The following is a 16,863-nucleotide window of genomic DNA, read 5'->3' as shown; positions in this document are numbered from 1 at the left end:
TGGTTAACGAATCCAACTAGGAACCATGAGGTTGTGGGTTCGGTCCCTGGCCTTGCTCAGTGGGTTAAGGATCCAGCATTGCTGTGAGCTGTTGTGTAGGTTGCAGACGCGGCTCGGATCCCGTGTTGCTATGGCTGTGACCTAGGCCGGCAGCTACAGCTCCGATTTGACCTCTAGCCTGGGAACCTCCATGTGCCACGGGAGTGGCCTAAAAAATGGCAAAAAGACAAAAAAAGAAAACAACCACACACACACACAAATCAATGGAGTTCCCACCGTGGCACAGCAGAAACGAATCCGACTAGGAACCATGAGGTTTTGGGTTCAATCCCTGGCCTCGCTCAGTGGCTTAAGGATCTGGCGTTGCCATGAGCTGTGGTATAGGTCACAGACGCCGCTTGGATCCCGTGTTGCTGTAGCTATGGTGGAGGCTGGCAGCTGTAGCTCCAATTCAACCCCAGCCTGGGAACCTCCATATGCTGCAGGTGTGGCCCTAAAAAGGAAAAACAAACACACAAACAAAAAAAACCCACACACAAACTGAAAGTTAAGAGTTAAGTTTTATTTGGAGCAAAATTAGGACTTCAGCCCAGGAGACTGCGTGGGTAGCCTCAGGAGGTATCCCTGAGAAAACTGCTCTGAGGAGGAGAGGGGGGAGCTAGGATATGAGTTTTTGCAACAAAGAGCAGATCGTAGGAACAAAAGAGATCTGCACTCACTGAAATGATTGCTTTGATATGCACCTCAGCTATCCGGGCCAATATCCTGTGTTTTCACAGCCTTAGCTTCCTCAGGGCTAGCTGTTAGGAGTGGCTGCAGTCTGAAGGCCATTAGAGGGCAGGTATTCTTTCCTGAGTTCTTTCAGGGCTCACTGGCTCACTCTTGGAGGTGGCTGCATTTGCAGATGACTGTGACATCCCTTGTTTTGTTGACTTAACTACAGCCCAACTGCTGTAGCTCTGAAATACCGCAAAGAGGAAAGGGGAAATATCAGGATATATGTGATAAAGGGAAGGGGGACGTGTGTGCAGCCACGCACACATTTCACAAAAGTTTGCTTCTGGTCTCGTGAAGATTACTACTAGTCGCGAGGAGCAGACATCACCATGAAGGATTTTAGTTTTCCTAGATACTAGGAAATGCAAGAATTGGGCACATAAAATCTTCTCCTAAAAATATCTAACTGGAGTTCCTGGTGTGACTCTTGGCTTAAGAACCTGACTAGGGAGTTCCTGTCGTGGCGCAGTGGTTAACGAATCCAACTAGGAACCATGAGGTTGCGGGTTCGATCCCTGCCCTTGCTCAGTGGGTTAACGATCCGGCGTTGCTGTGAGCTGTGGTGTAGGTTGCAGACTCGGCTCGGATCCCGTGTTGCTGTGGCTCTGGTGTAGGCCGGTGGCTACAGCTCCGATTGGACCTCTAGCCTGGGAATCTCCATATGCCGCGGGAGCGGCCCAAGAAATAGCAAAAAAAAAAAAAAAAAAAAAAAAAGAACCTGACTAGTATTCATAAAGATGCAGATTTAATCCCTGGCCTTGCTCAAGGGGTTAAGGATTGGGCTTTGCTGTAAACTATGGTGTAGGTTGCAGATGCAGCTCGGATCTGGCATTGCTGTGGCTGTGGCATAGGCCAGCACCTGCAGCTCTGATTCAACCCCTAGCCTAGGAACTTCCAAGTTTCACGTGCAGCCCGAGAAAATAAAAAATAAGAAAGATCTAACTATCCGAAAGACCTATTCTTCCAGTTTTCCCATAGCACAGAGTGCCTCACTCCTGGTTTCCACCCTGAGCTCTGCTTAGTGGGTTCTGCAGGTCAGCAGCTGCCATGGCTCATGGTTTAATCCACGTAGAGGCAGATGGCAAGTAACCGTAAATGCGAAACTCCAGTTCACAAGATTTAACTTACATAAGTGACTCACATTATATTTCTAGCCTCTGAGACACTGCTGTCCCAGAGCCTACTCCGATTTGTTGTGCGAAATAACCAATGCTATAAGACAGATGAATGGGTGAATTAAGACAGACAGCCTGGGGAGTTCCCACTGTGTGCAACTGGTTAAGTATCTGGCCTTGTTACTACAGAGGCTCCATTCCCTGCGGTCTCCAGGGTTCAATCCCAGGCCCAGGAACTTCCACCTGCCTCCGGTGGGTGGGGGGCGGGGCTGGGCGACAAAAAGTCGGGTAGGGGGGAATACAGTCTCCGCCTTCCACGAGGAAAATGGATACAGCATTGCCCTAGAAGTTAGGAGATGTGAGTTCTGGACTTGGATATACTGTAAACACTGTGTAGCCTAGGACAAGCACCGCCAGACTACAGGCATCAATTTGTCCATACATCTGGCACTTGATCTCTGAGGTCTAGGAGTAAGCGGCTAAATGGCAGAGAAAGGCGGGGAAGCCTGGTACAACAGGACTTGTTTCCTATCAGGCTCCAACCTAACATGAGAGCTTGGACCAAGAGGAGGAGACAGCAGGAATCAGAGACTAGACGCCCCGAACCCAGCGCGGGTACCACCGGCTTCCTCGGGCCGACGTCACCGGGGCGCGACGGCGTCTTCTGTCGGGTCCCCCACTCCAGGCAGCAGCGCCTCCGACGGTCCCTTCGGTGAAGGTGAGTGCCGGAATAACAGAGAGGCAAACGGTCCTCGAGTCTCTCTGAGACTCCGATCTCACTCCACCACCCTCTGCTGCCCTCCCTTTTACTTCACCCTTATCGGGCACAGGAGCCGAGAGATAGGAGCAGAGCTACCATCGTTCAGAGCCGAACCTCAGCGCGGCTGCGCAGGGCACGTGCACATCCTCTCGGAGTCCCGGCGATTGGCTGTGACGTAACTTCCGGTGTGAGCGGCGAAAGCCGGGAGGGCGAGCGAGAGAGAGCAGGCAGCAGGCAGCAGGCGGGCGGACGGACGGCACGAAGGGAGGGAGCAAGTGAGCAGTGAGTGGGCCAGCGAGAGCGGCCGCGTCCCGAGAGCAGCCGAGATTCCTCCCGTCCCTCTGACCCTCTCCCCGGAGCCCACAGCGCCTCCGGTCTCCAGCGGAGCGGACACGGCCCGGCCCGGCCATGGCCTCGTTGCTGAAGGTGGATCAGGAAGTAAAGCTCAAGGTAGGGGTACGGTCCGGGCTTCCTTACTCCTTGCTTCGATCCTCGAGCTGTCTGACTGGCTCCCTACTCCCCATGGCGTCTTTGTCTCCCTGGGGACACCAGCCCTGAGCTTCCGCTCGGCTCAGCCCAGCCCCCCACTCCCAGAGATGGCATCGGGGGAGACGCTACTATGGGGTGGCCTTCTGTACCCTGTCTAATGGTGGAGAGCCCCGGGGAGACTTCCGCGGACACGTGGTGGACTTAGTGCTTTAGGCCAGTGACAGCTGGAAGTCCCCCCAGCCCAGCAACGTCCCCATCTCTGGGCGCTGCTACTGCCCCTGCCCTTGGCGTCAGGCCTGCCTCACATCCTAGGCCAGGTTTGTATGGGGGTTGACATGTTTGTGAGCTCACGCCTCTCCCATCTACCTGTCTTTTGTCTGCTTTCAAATTCAGACAAGCTACAGACAAAGGGAGGGAGGGAGGGAAGACAGGTGGGTGCTGCCCTCCAGCCCCGCTTCCCTCTCCTGAGATGGAGAAATGGATCCTTAAAAAAATAAAGTATTTGCAGTCTGGGGGCCTCTCAGCTTCTCATTACAATTACAAGGTGAGGGAAAGACAGTTGGATTTGGGTTTCCCCATCCTGCCCATACTTCTCTTGCCAGGTACTGACTTGCTCTTACTGAATTGCTTTCTTTGTTAATTTTAGGTTGATTCTTTCAGGGAGCGGATTACAAGTGAGGTGAGTGAAAGAAGTAGAAAATCGAGCATTGGTTAATGGTTGGGAGTTCTCCAGAGAAGAGATGTCTGTAGAGACAGACCTTCCCTCAGTTACTAATTCAGCTATATTTTCCCTCATCTTTAGGCAGAAGACTTGGTGGCAAATTTTTTCCCAAAGAAATTGTTAGAACTTGATAGTTTTTTGAAGGTGAGAGACCCTTTTCTTTTCCTCAGAGTCCCCAGTTTTTTTGGCCCTGGTCTTTCTGTCAAATGGGACAAATGACGTGTTGATTCTATCTTGTTTTGTGCTGTAAAGCCGTCTTCATATGTTGCCCTTGAAATGAAATACTTCTTTGTTCATTTTGAAAAGACTGATGTTTTGGGGGTGGGCGTCTCTTTTCAGGAGCCAATCCTAAACATCCATGACCTAACTCAGATCCACTCAGACATGAATCTCCCAGTCCCTGACCCCATTCTTCTCACCAATAGCCATGATGGACTGGACGGTGTAAGTATCCTGTATTTATCTCTGTGTGTGTGCCGAAGCAGTAGGCGCTCTGTCCTCAAGTCTCTGGTCAGCTTGAACGTGTACAGGGGTACAGGGGACAGTGGGATTTGGATCTGGGAATGAGGATTCTTTTTTTTTTTTTTTTGGCTTTTTGCTATTGCTTTGGGCCGCTCCCGCGGCATATGGAGGTTCCCAGGCTAGGGGTTGAATCAGAGCTGTAGCCACCGGCCTACACCAGAGCCACAGCAACGCGAGATCCAAGCCGCGTCTGCAGCCTACACCACAGCTCATGGCAACGCCGGATCGTTAACCCACTGAGCAAGGGCAGGGATCGAACCCGCAACCTCATGGTTCCTAGTCGGATTCGTTAACCACTGCGCCACGACGGGAACTCCCGGAATGAGGATTCTTACAGACATATGACTTTGGTACACCCCCTTCGGTCCCCGGTTTTCATTTGTAGCATGTGTTAATGGGTACTCTGTTAGAGTGAGTTGAAAATAGGGCTAATAGTGACAAGGTCCCTCAGGTTACCTGGTCTGTCACCATGGCTCTAGGCAAGACTTTTCATCCCTGTTTCAGTGTCTTGAGTCTTGTTATGGGAGGGGGCAATTGTTCTTGCTATATAACTGCAGTTCCCCGTCTTTCTGTATCTTTAGCAACTAGTCTTTAGAATATGTCCACATTCTGTTATAACAATGATGACCCCATATTGTTATTTATCTGCTATATATATTGTTATTTATCCGTCGGTGTCTCATGGGTAGAACTTGCACTTTTGGAAAGGAGAAACTATCTGAATTATCTTTGTATCCCCAGCACCTAGCATTGTTCCTTGCAAGTGCTAAATACATGTTTGTTGATTGAATATTCTTTGTGGAACAAGCACATTTGTTTATAATCCCCTTAGTTATACTCACTCTGCATTCAGTAGTTCATTCTTTCTGTTGTTCATAGTATCCACCCCTCCCCTGGTTGCCTAATGTGTTATATTTCTTGAAAAGTTGGTCTTTCCAACTATAGTGTAAGTTGCTTTGTGGGAAGAACCTTTTCTTAAAGCTTTGTGTGTGCTTAGTGAATTGTGGGTAAATTAATAAGACAACCTGTGAAGTCAAGGTAGGGATTAAACTTGCTAGAAGGGTAACTTGCAGTGGGGATGTGAGTGTCGAATAGGCTGATTCTTGTCTCTTTGTATCCTTAGCCCACTTACAAGAAGCGAAGGTTGGATGAATGTGAAGAGGCCTTCCAAGGTAAGAGCCACCTTCACTGTCCCCTACCCCAACCCTTCCTGGCTTGCAGCCCTGAGAAGCAGGATGGATCTGGTGCTCTCCTGTCCAGCAAGCAGGATCTGATTTTATTTCCTAGCATTAGCATTCCTAAGCTCTCCAGACATTGTCTAGTACTCTAAACCTAATTTTCCTTTCCTCTTTTTTTGTCTTTATAGGGCTGCACTCACGGCATATGGAGGTTCCCGGGCTAGGGGTCTGATCAGAGCTGTTGCTGCTGGCCTACACCACAGTCACAGCAATGCCAGGTCTGAGCCGCATCTTCGACCTACACCACAGCTCATGGCAACGCCAGATCCTTTAACCCACTGAGCAAGGCCAGGGATTGAACTCACAACCTCATGGGTCCTAGTTGGATTGTTTCCACTGTGCCAGGACTGGAACTCCGTAATTTTCCATTTAACAGGGAGGGTTGGACTTAATGTGAACTACCAAGGGAGAGGTTGGAGGTGGCTACACATCACAGATTTTTCGCAAAACCCCAGTTCATATCATTTTTTCCTCTTCAATAATGCTTGGTGCGTTAAGTCTGTAGAGCATATTTTAATCTTGTTCTTTAGACTTTCCGGATGTTTTAGACACTCATCTGTTAATCCCCATATTCTCTCTTTTTTTAATTCTGTTGGTGGTGTCACGGTTTATAGATAGCTTTGTGACAGATAAAAGGCAGAAGTCATAAGCTTTTCCTTGTGGCGCAGTGGGTTAAGGATCCGGTATTGTCACTGTTGTGGCTCAGGTCGCTACTGTGGAGCCCAGGATCTTCCACATGCCACAGGCATGGCCAGGAACAAAGGTAGAGGTCATAGTATCTCACGGGTCTAGGAAAGAGAGAAAGGTGGGGAATGCTGCCTCCTTCCACCCAGCTCCAGTCATTTGACCTTCCTCGTGTCCTTGCCAGGAACCAAGGTGTTTGTGATGCCCAATGGGATGCTAAAAAGCAACCAGCAGCTGGTGGACATTATTGAGAAAGTGAAGCCTGAGATTCGGCTGCTGATCGAGAAATGCAACACGGTGAGGCAGGGGCTGATGACCTAGGGGCTGACCCCAAATAGCCTGGCTTGAGCTATGCAAGACAATGGATGTGGGGCCAGAGGCGTGGAGGTGATGTTGGAGTTGGCAGACTAATTATCTTGACTCCTGTGCTCCTGGCATCTGGCCCCAGCAGCATGAGTTGTATATGTCTTGGCTTAAGTAGAAAAGGCTAAGATCCTCATATGCATATTTTGGTCCCCTCACCCTTCAGGTCAAAATGTGGGTACAACTCCTGATTCCTAGGATAGAAGATGGGAACAACTTTGGGGTGTCCATTCAGGTAATGTGCTTGCATTGGAAATGGGAGAGGAAGGTTTGGGAGGTAATCTCATCTCCCCTGCTTTTGTGTTTTCCCTTTCTCTTTGGTTTGCTGTGGGGTGATGTGGAAGTGGCTTTTAACCTTTTTGTTTTGTTTTTTTTTTTCAGGAAGAGACAGTTGCAGAATTAAGAACTGTTGAGAGTGAAGCAGCTTCTTATCTGGACCAGATTTCTAGGTAGGGCTGCTTGGACTTGGCCCAGGAATTGAGGGCTGGTGAGATGGCATGCGCTGTCTGGGGTCCCCTGCAGCTTTCTCCTCTTCTCTCTCCTTCCAGATATTATATTACAAGAGCCAAATTGGTTTCTAAAATAGCTAAATACCCCCATGTGGTAAGTAAGGGTTTGTGGCCGAGGGTGGAAGTGGTAGGACAGGGAGGCATGCCTTCCTGGGAAGAGCTGCGTGGGACAGTCAGCCCTCGAGGACTAGCCTTTTCTCTGCCCTTCGTCAGGAGGACTATCGGCGCACCGTGACAGAGATTGATGAGAAAGAATATATCAGCCTTCGGCTCATCATATCAGAGCTAAGGAATCAGTATGTAAGTAACCTTGGTCCCCGCCCACAGGTGCTCTGGCTTCTCTTGGTTCTGGTGATCGTTTTCTTGCCACTCTCTGGGGGTTGAGATGAGAGATGGAGGTAAAATGAGTGGAACAAATTCCTCCCATCAACCGGGTGTTGAGAACTCTGGGGTCACTGACGGTATCTAGCCGGGTATCCTTTCTTTGTACCTGGCTGGGAGGGAGCACGATATGCAGTACAGTATAGGGGTGAAGCTGGGGGTGTGAGAGTCAGCCTTGGGTTTGGAACCAATTCTGCCTGTAATGTGTGGCCTTGGGCAGGTTTAACCTCAAGCTTCAATTTCTTCATCTCTGACACATTAAAGAACCCGGTGCAATTCTTAGTGTGTTAAATGCTTAGTAAGTGTTAGTTATTGGACACTTGGGGCCTTGGAGATACCCAGGTGTGCCCAGTTGGGGGAATAAGAGAGGTCATAGGGCAGCTACCCTGAATTCAGGTTCAAGCGAGTGAGATCAGGGCTATGTGAACGATTGCTGGGGGCTTTGGGGGTTTGTCTTGTTTCCCTAGGCAGGTGGGGGTAGAACAGACGTGTGATTCCCTGATCCGTCTTCTCCCAGGTCACTCTACATGACATGATCCTGAAAAACATCGAGAAGATCAAACGGCCCCGGAGCAGCAATGCAGAGACACTGTACTGAGGCCAGGGCCAGGGCCAGGGGACTCTGTGAGTCTGGCTCAAGACCGACATTGCCTTGGTTTGTTACATGACTATCGTGATGGGGAAACTGGCTGGAAATAGTAATCACACCTCTCTCTGTTTTTAGTTAGAGTCTAATGAAACTCTCATGTAGTTCTGTGACGTGTTTACCTCTTTTTTCAGGCCTCAGGAACTCTTCTATTTCCTTCCCTCATACCCCAGACCCCCGTCCTAATTTCTGGAGTACTCCAGGTTTGTGTGCGCAGGATGTTGGCACAAGTTTACTTGTGTTTTCTCTCCCCACTTCCCTTCTGTGTCTTGGGCTTTATGTTTTCTTCCCTTTGATGTTCAGTTGGTTAGAAGTTGAGGGAACTTGAAGGAAAGTGCTAGGTATTTTGTAGGAACTGGGGCTGGATGGGGGAACCAGCTTCTCTCTTCCTGATGGCAGGTTAGTATCTCTTGCCTCTGTGGGACATTGGATCCTCCCTGCCACAGTTGCCCTGGTGATGACTTAGGGTTTCCCATCCACATACATGACACCTTGAACCTGATCACGACAAGAAACACCTTAGACCTTCTGCCAAGTCCCTAGCTCCTTCAGATATTTTTATAAGTAGGATTTTCACATACACAGATGTGCATCTCACACACACACACACGTACATGCGCGCCCTCCGACTCTGTTACTTGATGCCTCCCCCACTCTGCCCCACCCACAGACCTTGTCTGTCAGTCTGTCTGTGTCTCACACACACATACACCGTTCAGAAGGTGATAGTTGTTTAAGTCCTTATCTGCTGGGACCCATTGTCTCCTGACATTAGCCTCTTGGTGCTTGAGGCTGGTGGGTTGGAAGACAGCTGAGAGATGAGAAGCAGAGGGAGTGGGGAAGGCCCCTTCCTCTGTGACTCGGGTCCTTTTGGACGAGTTGAAATTGGTGTGGGGGTGACCAGAAGCTGCTGCTCCTACTGGGCTTTCCCGTTGGGAAAAATGTTTCTCTTATTTATAGTGTTGTGCTTCCAGGGAAAGCAGTCACTTGTATGTGTATGTGTGTGCATGCACACGTAGGCATGTACACGTTGTGTGTATGTGGACATCTGTTGGGCAAGTCAAAACCATAGAAGAGTTGCCTCTTATCTCTCGAATCGTCTGGAGATATCACTTGTTACAGCTTTTGTGTTGACCCTCATCAACCCCCACTTTTTTATTCTCACCACTGGAGAGAGAGTCTGTCGGTGACTCTCTCGGTGTCTAATTCTGACTTTTATTCTTTGTCTTGTCTCTGTCTTCCAACCTCCAATCATATTTCCACCTGGATGCATCATCTTTACTCCCAGTGCGCTGTAGAGAAGGAGTTCGGGTGTGGTCTTCCCGTGAATAGTACTCAGTAACAAACCAATTGCATTTTAGTTGGGCAGTGCTCCTACCCACCCTCAGACCCCTTTCAACGAAAACCCTCCCTTCCTCCCAACATGTGTTTCTCAGTTTCCCTTTTTGTTTGTTGGATTGTTCTAGTGCCCCTGCTCCCCACCTTACCACCCTTGGATCGTAATGTAAAATTCTTTTACCATGTCAAGAAATTATTAAAAATACAGGTACTTTGACCTCTTTCTAAAGCCGCAGACCCTGATGCGATGCTCTGGTGGCCAGGGACACACCCGTACTCTGTGCACATTGGGATACTCACCTCCATGTGTATACCTCCAGCCGCCCTATGGGGTGTCTTTATACCATTTGAGCTGCCTCTTTTCTTGGGAATAATGGAAAGATGGAGGCTTCTGCCTCCCAAGAGGCAAGGGTGGGTCCTTCATTTGTGTTCAGGCTGAATCACATGAAAGTTAGCTCTTCCCAGACCTAAGCTGCCTTCTACCCTCACAAGACCCCAGCTCCTTCCTTCCTTCTCCAGCGATACCCATGAACTGCCAGTAGAGGCTGCTCTAGATCCGTGCGTGGGGAATCACCCGGTTCAAGGCACAACCTACTCGGTCATTTCCTTTACTTTATACTAATACTTCCCTTCGAATAATGTCTTAAGTTTCTTGAGGTGATGCCAGGGACCCCTGGTTTTGGTTTTCAAATGACTTGGAGGGCTGTCTAGGACCCTAGCTCCCTCTGAAATAAAGTTTCTTCAACTTCCACCTTGCAAAGTAGCGTTCTCATATCCGATGATCTGGTACCCATTGTCTCTGCAGAAAAAGATTTAGGGTCTTGAACAATGGAGGTTCATCTGCTCTGTTCTGTTTCAGAGATCGCTGACAATTTTTGAACCTCCCCTGTGGCAGGCGCTAAGCATTCTGGGCATGATCACATTTACTTTTCATGAATCTCTGGGGAAGTTTTATCCCTTCTTTATAGGTGAGGACACTGAGATTCATGATAAGTAATGCCCTTGAGATCACACAGCTTAGGAACCCACGATTGGTGTACAGGTCTGACTGCTGCGCCTAGGCCTTCGCTGCTCCTTTCCCACCAACTACATGCAAGTGGTCTGAGACTACAAATCAAGGGCTTGGCCTTAGGCAGCTGGCAGAACACAGTGCTTACCGCTGAACTGGGCAGTGGATCCTGGAAATGTTGGGGGTAGTGCCTGCCAGGAGGTAGGAAAATGGACAGAGTGTCTGCATGTAGCACCCAGGACTTGACTGGGCACCTGAGATTTGCATTCTTCCTCAGACCCATTCAGGGTGGAAAGTAGAGTTTAGCGTATATACAAATGCCCTCTAATCTGGTCTAAATAATAGTGATGGGTACTGACCATGCTGCTGGGAGGAGTTCAGGGGGAGGAGAGAGGCTGTGCACGTGGAAGGAATACCTTGAGCCAAACCACAGAACAGAAAATTGGAGCAGAATGATATAAATCAAGGTCAGAATTTTCCTGTCCAACCCACAGGGCGGAGTTTTCTCTATTCCTCTCCATCCCACTGCATATAAACTGGGATTTGATGTCAGTAACTGGAAGGAGCTGCTGGTAGGCCTCTCATTTCAGCTCTCAGCTTTCACCATGAACCTCAAGGTAGTCCTCGTGTTGCTGGCACTGTCCCTCATTACCATCTTTGCTCTGGCCTATGTCTTGCTGACCAGCCAAGGTGGCTCCAGCCAGCCTCCCCACTGCCCCTCTGTATCCCACAGTGCCCAGCCCTGGACACACCCTGGCCAGAGCCAGCTGTTTGCAGACCTGAGCCGAGAAGAGCTGACGGCTGTGATGAACTTTCTGACCCAGAAACTGGGGCCAGGCCTGGGGGAGGCCGCCCAGGCCCGACCCGCAGACAACTGCATCTTCTCAGTGGAGCTGCAGCTGCCCCCCAAGGCGGCAGCCCTGGCCCACCTGGACAGGGGGAGTCCCCCGCCTGCCCGGGAGGCCCTGGCCATCATCTTCTTTGGCGGACAACCCCAGCCCAATGTGACCGAGCTGGTGGTGGGGCCGCTGCCCCAGCCCTCCTACGTGCGGGATGTGACTGTGGAGCGTCACGGAGGCCCCCTGCCCTACCACCGACGCCCCGTGCTGGGAAATGAGTCCGCCCAGATGTGGAAGCATTTGAAAGAGGTGGAGCTCCCCAAGGCACCAGTCTTCCTGGCTTCTGTCTGCAGCTACAATGGCTCCAATTTGGCAGCTCTGCATGCCACCCCTCGTGGCTTACGCTCAGGGGACCGTGCTACCTGGATGGCCCTCTACCATAACATCTCAGGTGTTGGGATTTTTCTTCATCCTGTGGGGCTGGAGCTCCTGCTGGACCACAGGGCTCTGGACCCTGTCCGCTGGGCTGTCCGGCAGGTCTTCTACCTTGGGCGCTACTATGCCGACTTGGGCCAGTTGGAATGGGAGTTTAAGGCTGGCCGGCTGGAGGTGGTTAGAGTTCCTCTACCCCTGCCAGATGGGGCCTCATCCCTGCGGTCCCGGATCTCCCCCGGGCCTCTTCCCCCTCTTCAGTTCTCACCCCAAGGCTCCCGGTACAGTGTACAAGGGCACCTGGTGGCATCCTCCCTCTGGACATTTACATTTGGCCATGGGGTGTTCAGTGGCCTGAGGATTTTTGATGTTCGGTTCAAGGGCGAGCGAGTGGCCTATGAAGTTAGTGTCCAGGAATGTGTATCCATCTATGGTGCCGATTCACCCAAGACAATGATGACCCGATACCTGGATAGCAGCTATGGACTTGGCCGTCACAGCCGGGGCTTGGTGCGGGGAGTGGACTGCCCCTATCAGTCTACCATGGTGGACATCCACGTGTTAGTGGGCAGAGGGGCAGTCCAGCTGCTCCCAGGGGCTGTGTGTGTATTCGAGGAGGCCCAGGGGGTACCCCTCCGAAGGCACCACAATCACCTTCAGAGTCATTTCTATGGTGGTTTGGCTGGCTCAGCCCTTGTAGTCAGGTCTGTATCCTCCGTAGGCAACTATGACTACATTTGGGACTTTGTATTGCACCCAAACGGGGCACTTGAAGGGCGGGTCCGTGCCACGGGCTACATCAACACAGCTTTCCTTAGCGGAGAGGAGAGCCTCCTCTTTGGGAACCGAGTAGGGGAGCGAGTGCTGGGGGCGGTGCACACACACGCCTTCCACTTCAAGCTGGACCTGGATGTGGCAGGTGAGTACCCAGGGGATGAGACTTGGGAACAGCGGTGGGCCAGAGGGAAGGGAGGCCCCCCCGCCACGTGAAGCTCAAAGTGGCAAGAGGGCGGCATTTCAGCACTGCAGTTGCGGCAAAAGCAGGGACTGATTGGAATGAAATGAGCCTGAGGTACTGGGCTTACGGTTATTTGACAAAAGTTAGAGAGGCTTCCCCTGCCCAGCCGCTCCGACCTGCTGTGATTGTGGGACTAAATGCAGCGGCTGCGCTGGGCTAGCCAGCCTCCTTAGCCCGTCTGTGGGTGGTGAACTTGCCCTGTCTGAGGCTGGGGTTGGGGCTCTGAGTTCTTCCTAATTCTGAGAGTCACCGGAAGTGGGAAAAGCGGGGGCCTGAGACAAAGATAGGACACAGTCTGTCTAAAGAGGTTTTCGGCGTGGAGGTGGTCCTGGCACCTGAGAAAAGGAGGTCCTAGCTGGAGGCTGCTCTATAGGATCTCAGACCACTGGGGACACAGGATAGGGGCCCCATCCTCCGGGGAAGCCAGCTCATTCCTGTCTGCACATGTCATGACAGTGGGCTCTCTGGTGACAGGGCAGGCATGCAATAGGCTTGCTGCAAGTGTAGCAAGGGATTGCTTAAGTAGGGCTCAAAGCGCAGAGGGGGTTTTCTCTTCCTGGCAGGTTTTTGTCCGGGATGGAAAATGATTAACTTATCAACTCAGTCTGTTAGACCCAGAACGATAATTGGGACTCCGCCAGACCCTCTCCATTTTTCAGTAGTGGAAACTAAGGATGGAGGCGGCGGGGGAGGGGGGGGTGTGAGGCAAGTCAGGAAGTGGCTGCCTAAATACAATGCACTGTAACTCAGTATATTTCTTGTGAAACATGTTCATATGAGTATGAAGTTGGTGTCTGTGCGCCTGTGTGTGAGGTATGAGGGTGGAGGGAAGAGAGAGCTAAGAAAATAGCATGATTGAAATGCTGCTTGCAATCATGCATGTTAAATTAGATGATTATTTGATACATTTGGAATATATTTTCCGACTTGAAGCTTTTTTCCAGCATTTTAGCATTAAAGACGTCCTGGGACAAGATGTAACATCAAGTAACATTTATTGGATCCTTAGACTTTGTGGCCCAGGCTGCCGCTGTGGGCCAGAGAGGCTGTGTCAGGGCTCCCCCACCCCCACTCCATGCACAGAGGACAACCTGCAGGGGCACTGGCTTCTGCAGAGCCCCTCCCTGTGCCAGCACCTTCACATGAGTCAAGTTTAAAGAAAATAACAGTCTGAGCCTGTAGAAAAAGTATAAATGTTTCAGGGATCTCCCAGATATTTTAAAGATATAAATGTACTTGCTTGTTCAAAAAAAAAAAAAGACTGAAAGTGGTCCCTGCCTTAATGAGAAACAAAGCAAGGTCTCAGAGCTAGGAAGAGTATGCAGGGCACCATGGAAGGGGATTGGGTTTTTCCAGCCAGCTTCTCCAAGACAAATATCCCTTTCATAGTTGGGAGAATGTTACTAGGCACCTGTATGTGCTTTTCCATTTATAGAGCTCAGTCATAGAACAGCTTTCATTACGCACAGTGTGGAGACTGGCGAAATGAGGATCAGAGAGAAGCAAAAAATTGGTCCAAGGTCTGTTGCGTAAACCAGTGCCGCTAGAACCTTCAGCAATGATGGAAACGTGGTATGTCTGCATCGTCCAGCATGTTAGCCACTAGCCACGTGTGGCTCTGGAGCACTTGAAAAGTAGCCTAGTGTGACTGAGGATCTGAAATTTTCGTTTGTATTGCAATAGCCACAGCCACTTGTGACAAGAGAGGGCAGGTTCAAAGGAGAGGGGCTAGCCCTCAAATCCAGACCTCTGGCTCCCAGCACTAGGTGCTCTCTGATGAGCTGTCCTTTGGCAGGCTGGTGCGGTGGGCATCACAGAGGAGATGAGGGACCTGTGTGACCTGCTGTGGAACTCCTCTCCCTCCCCTCACCCTGGCAGGGCTGAAAAACTGGGTGGTAGCTGAAGACGTGGTGTTTAAACCTGTGGCAGCCCCTTGGAGTCCGGAGCACCAACTGCATCGCCCAGAGCTGACCCGGCAGGTCCTGAGAAGGGAGGACCTGACAGCTTTTCTCTGGGGGACCCCCCTTCCCCGCTACCTTTACTTGGCTAGCAACCAGACTAATGCCTGGGGTCACCAGCGCGGGTACCGAATCCAGATCCACAGCCCCCTTGGCATACACATGCCCCTGGACAGCGACATGGAGAGGGCCCTCAGCTGGGGGAGGTGAGGAGCACCCTGGGCACTGGGTGGCAGGGAAGGCCTGGTCCCCTTCCCATCCCTGCTCGTGGAGACCCCGACTCACTACTATTGGTTTCCCATTCATTCCCGGATGTCCTCTCAGATCCAAGTAGATATGGGATGGGAAATGGGCCCACACAGCATCTGATCCAAAGGACTTCTGGGCTGGTAAAGGCCCTTGACATTTTCTGACACCACCTTCCCACAACACTCCTGGTCAGATACCAGCTCGTGGTGACGCGGAGGAAGGAGGAGGAGTCACAGAGCAGCAGCATCTATTACCAGAATGACATCTGGACATCTGCTACGGCCTTTGCCGACTTCATCAACAATGAGACCCTCTTGGGAGAGGTTGGTAGGCCTGGGAGCAGGGGAGAGGGGCTCCCCTGGGCCTGGGGTCTTGGCTGCCTGGCCCCTGGCTGTGGGGCGGAGGGAATTGTAGGTTTCCAGGTCTTAGATTAAGGGCCAGGAAGTTGCCTAATGACCAACCTGGGCCATCCCTCCTGAGGTGAGATTAGCTCTGGAACACTGCCCACCCTGCACTGTTTCACAGGGGTCACTGCACCTGTTATTTGGACCCAGGGCAGGGCGGAGCTGGAGGCGGGGCAAGCCTGGAGGGTGGGGGTTGTGGCTGAGGGGAGGTTCTCCGGGTCTCGCCTCCAAAGTCTTCAGCTCCTCCTCTTCCTGCAGGATCTGGTGGCTTGGGTTACAGCCAGCTTCCTGCACATACCCCATGCCGAGGATGTCCCCAACACAGTGACTCTGGGGAACAGAGTTGGCTTCTTGCTCCGGCCCTATAACTTCTTTGATGAGGACCCCTCTGTCTTCTCTCCTGACAGCGTCTACTTTGAGAAGGGCCAGGATGCTGGGCGCTGCAGTGTCAATCATGTGGCCTGCATCCCCCACCTGGCGGCCTGTGTCCCGGACCTGCCCCCTTTCTCTTATCGAGACTTGTAGCCCTGAGTGTGTGTGTGCGCGTGCGCGTGCGTGCGTGTGTGCGTGTGTGCGTGCGTGCGTGCGTGTGTGTGTGTGTGTGTGTGTGGTGGGACCTAGAGGGGGGTTGCTGAGACTCGTACCTTCCTCTCTGTTCCACTTACTGCTTCCCTGATGCCTCTACCCTTGGGAAATAACTTCCTACCACATAAACCTCCATATATCCTTTTGGTTACTTCTTGTTTCCAGTTCATTTTTTAAAATGAGGAATTTATATAAATGATATTGTTGTCAAAATATCCAAGCAGAAACACTGCAAAACCCACCACTCTTCAACCTCTGGCGAACATTATCCCAGACATTTCTTTTATGCATGCACATTGACATCGAAGATGAGATAGAACTTTGTAAAAATTGATGGGTGTTTGTAATTTATAATAAAAATATTCCAAGATTTTTAGTTGAATTTCTTCTATTTGACTTTTGCAATATCTGGAATCCCCCAGAGAATATTAAGGACTCTGGCCAAGAAAATTAGCCGTGGAGGAAAAGGGGACAGACCTGGCCAAGAAATGCTGCTTGGGAAGCTGAAGGGCTGGGGGTGGGGGGTTTGGGGCAGGAGGACAGTAGTTCCAGGTTACAGGAAAGGGAACATCCTGCTCCGGGAGAGTGGGGGCTGGGGAAGAAGGGGGTCTGAGGGGGAGGGACTAGGGGCTGCCTCCTCACGAGTGGGGCATTTCTGTGCTCAGGCTGGTCAGCTGCATTATTTTGAAATCCCCACCACCCTTCCCCCCACCCGAGCTCTCCCCTGTTCCAACACTGAATTGGAGCTTTGAAGACAAAGCCATGTAAGGTCTGTGGAAATCGCTGCTGCCCTCCTTCAGGCCCGCCCTCCAAACTTGGCCCGCCC

The 16,863-nt window shown here is 51.2% G+C and overlaps 2 protein-coding genes across 4 annotated transcripts; both read left to right on the top strand.

The window, feature by feature from the left end:
• PSME3 (proteasome activator subunit 3) lies at nt 2,541–10,294 on the top strand. Of its 3 annotated transcripts, XM_021066248.1 has the most exons (12): nt 2,541–2,610; nt 2,723–3,102; nt 3,788–3,820; nt 3,944–4,006; nt 4,202–4,306; nt 5,508–5,556; nt 6,491–6,603; nt 6,836–6,904; nt 7,051–7,118; nt 7,218–7,272; nt 7,392–7,478; nt 8,077–10,294. In XM_021066248.1, exons 2-12 carry the CDS (start codon nt 3,061–3,063, stop codon nt 8,155–8,157), a joined length of 765 nt encoding a protein of 254 aa, XP_020921907.1. In that variant the 5' UTR covers nt 2,541–2,610; nt 2,723–3,060; the 3' UTR covers nt 8,158–10,294. The 3 variants fall into 3 exon arrangements, with proteins under 3 accessions (XP_020921907.1, NP_999513.1, XP_005668846.1); NM_214348.1 differs by lacking the exon at nt 2,541–2,610 and having other exon boundaries at nt 3,060–3,102; nt 8,077–8,209; XM_005668789.3 differs by lacking the exons at nt 2,541–2,610; nt 2,723–3,102 and adding an exon at nt 3,596–3,685.
• AOC2 (amine oxidase, copper containing 2) lies at nt 10,439–16,419 on the top strand. Its single transcript, XM_003131393.4, has 4 exons — nt 10,439–12,742; nt 14,720–15,005; nt 15,242–15,371; nt 15,711–16,419. Exons 1-4 carry the CDS (start codon nt 11,158–11,160, stop codon nt 15,975–15,977), a joined length of 2,268 nt encoding a protein of 755 aa, XP_003131441.2. The 5' UTR covers nt 10,439–11,157; the 3' UTR covers nt 15,978–16,419.

Source organism: Sus scrofa, chromosome 12 (genome assembly GCF_000003025.6).
Source record: "Sus scrofa isolate TJ Tabasco breed Duroc chromosome 12, Sscrofa11.1, whole genome shotgun sequence".
In the NCBI taxonomy this organism is placed as follows: Eukaryota; Metazoa; Chordata; class Mammalia; order Artiodactyla; family Suidae; genus Sus; species Sus scrofa.
Note: the sequence above shows the minus strand (reverse complement) of the source record. Positions and strands in the feature narration are given on the sequence as shown.

Excerpts from the sequence above, each read along its gene's own strand:
- PSME3 (XM_005668789.3), top strand. The coding sequence starts at position 3,611 with ATGGAGAAATGGATCCTTAAAAAAATAAAGTATTTGCAGTCTGGGGGC. Across the intron at positions 3,821-3,943 it reads GGGAGCGGATTACAAGTGAG|GCAGAAGACTTGGTGGCAAA; the intron begins GTGAGTGAAAGA and ends CCTCATCTTTAG. Across the intron at positions 4,007-4,201 it reads AACTTGATAGTTTTTTGAAG|GAGCCAATCCTAAACATCCA; the intron begins GTGAGAGACCCT and ends GTCTCTTTTCAG.
- AOC2 (XM_003131393.4), top strand. The coding sequence starts at position 11,158 with ATGAACCTCAAGGTAGTCCTCGTGTTGCTGGCACTGTCCCTCATTACC. Across the intron at positions 12,743-14,719 it reads GCTGGACCTGGATGTGGCAG|GGCTGAAAAACTGGGTGGTA; the intron begins GTGAGTACCCAG and ends TCACCCTGGCAG. Across the intron at positions 15,006-15,241 it reads AGGGCCCTCAGCTGGGGGAG|ATACCAGCTCGTGGTGACGC; the intron begins GTGAGGAGCACC and ends ACTCCTGGTCAG.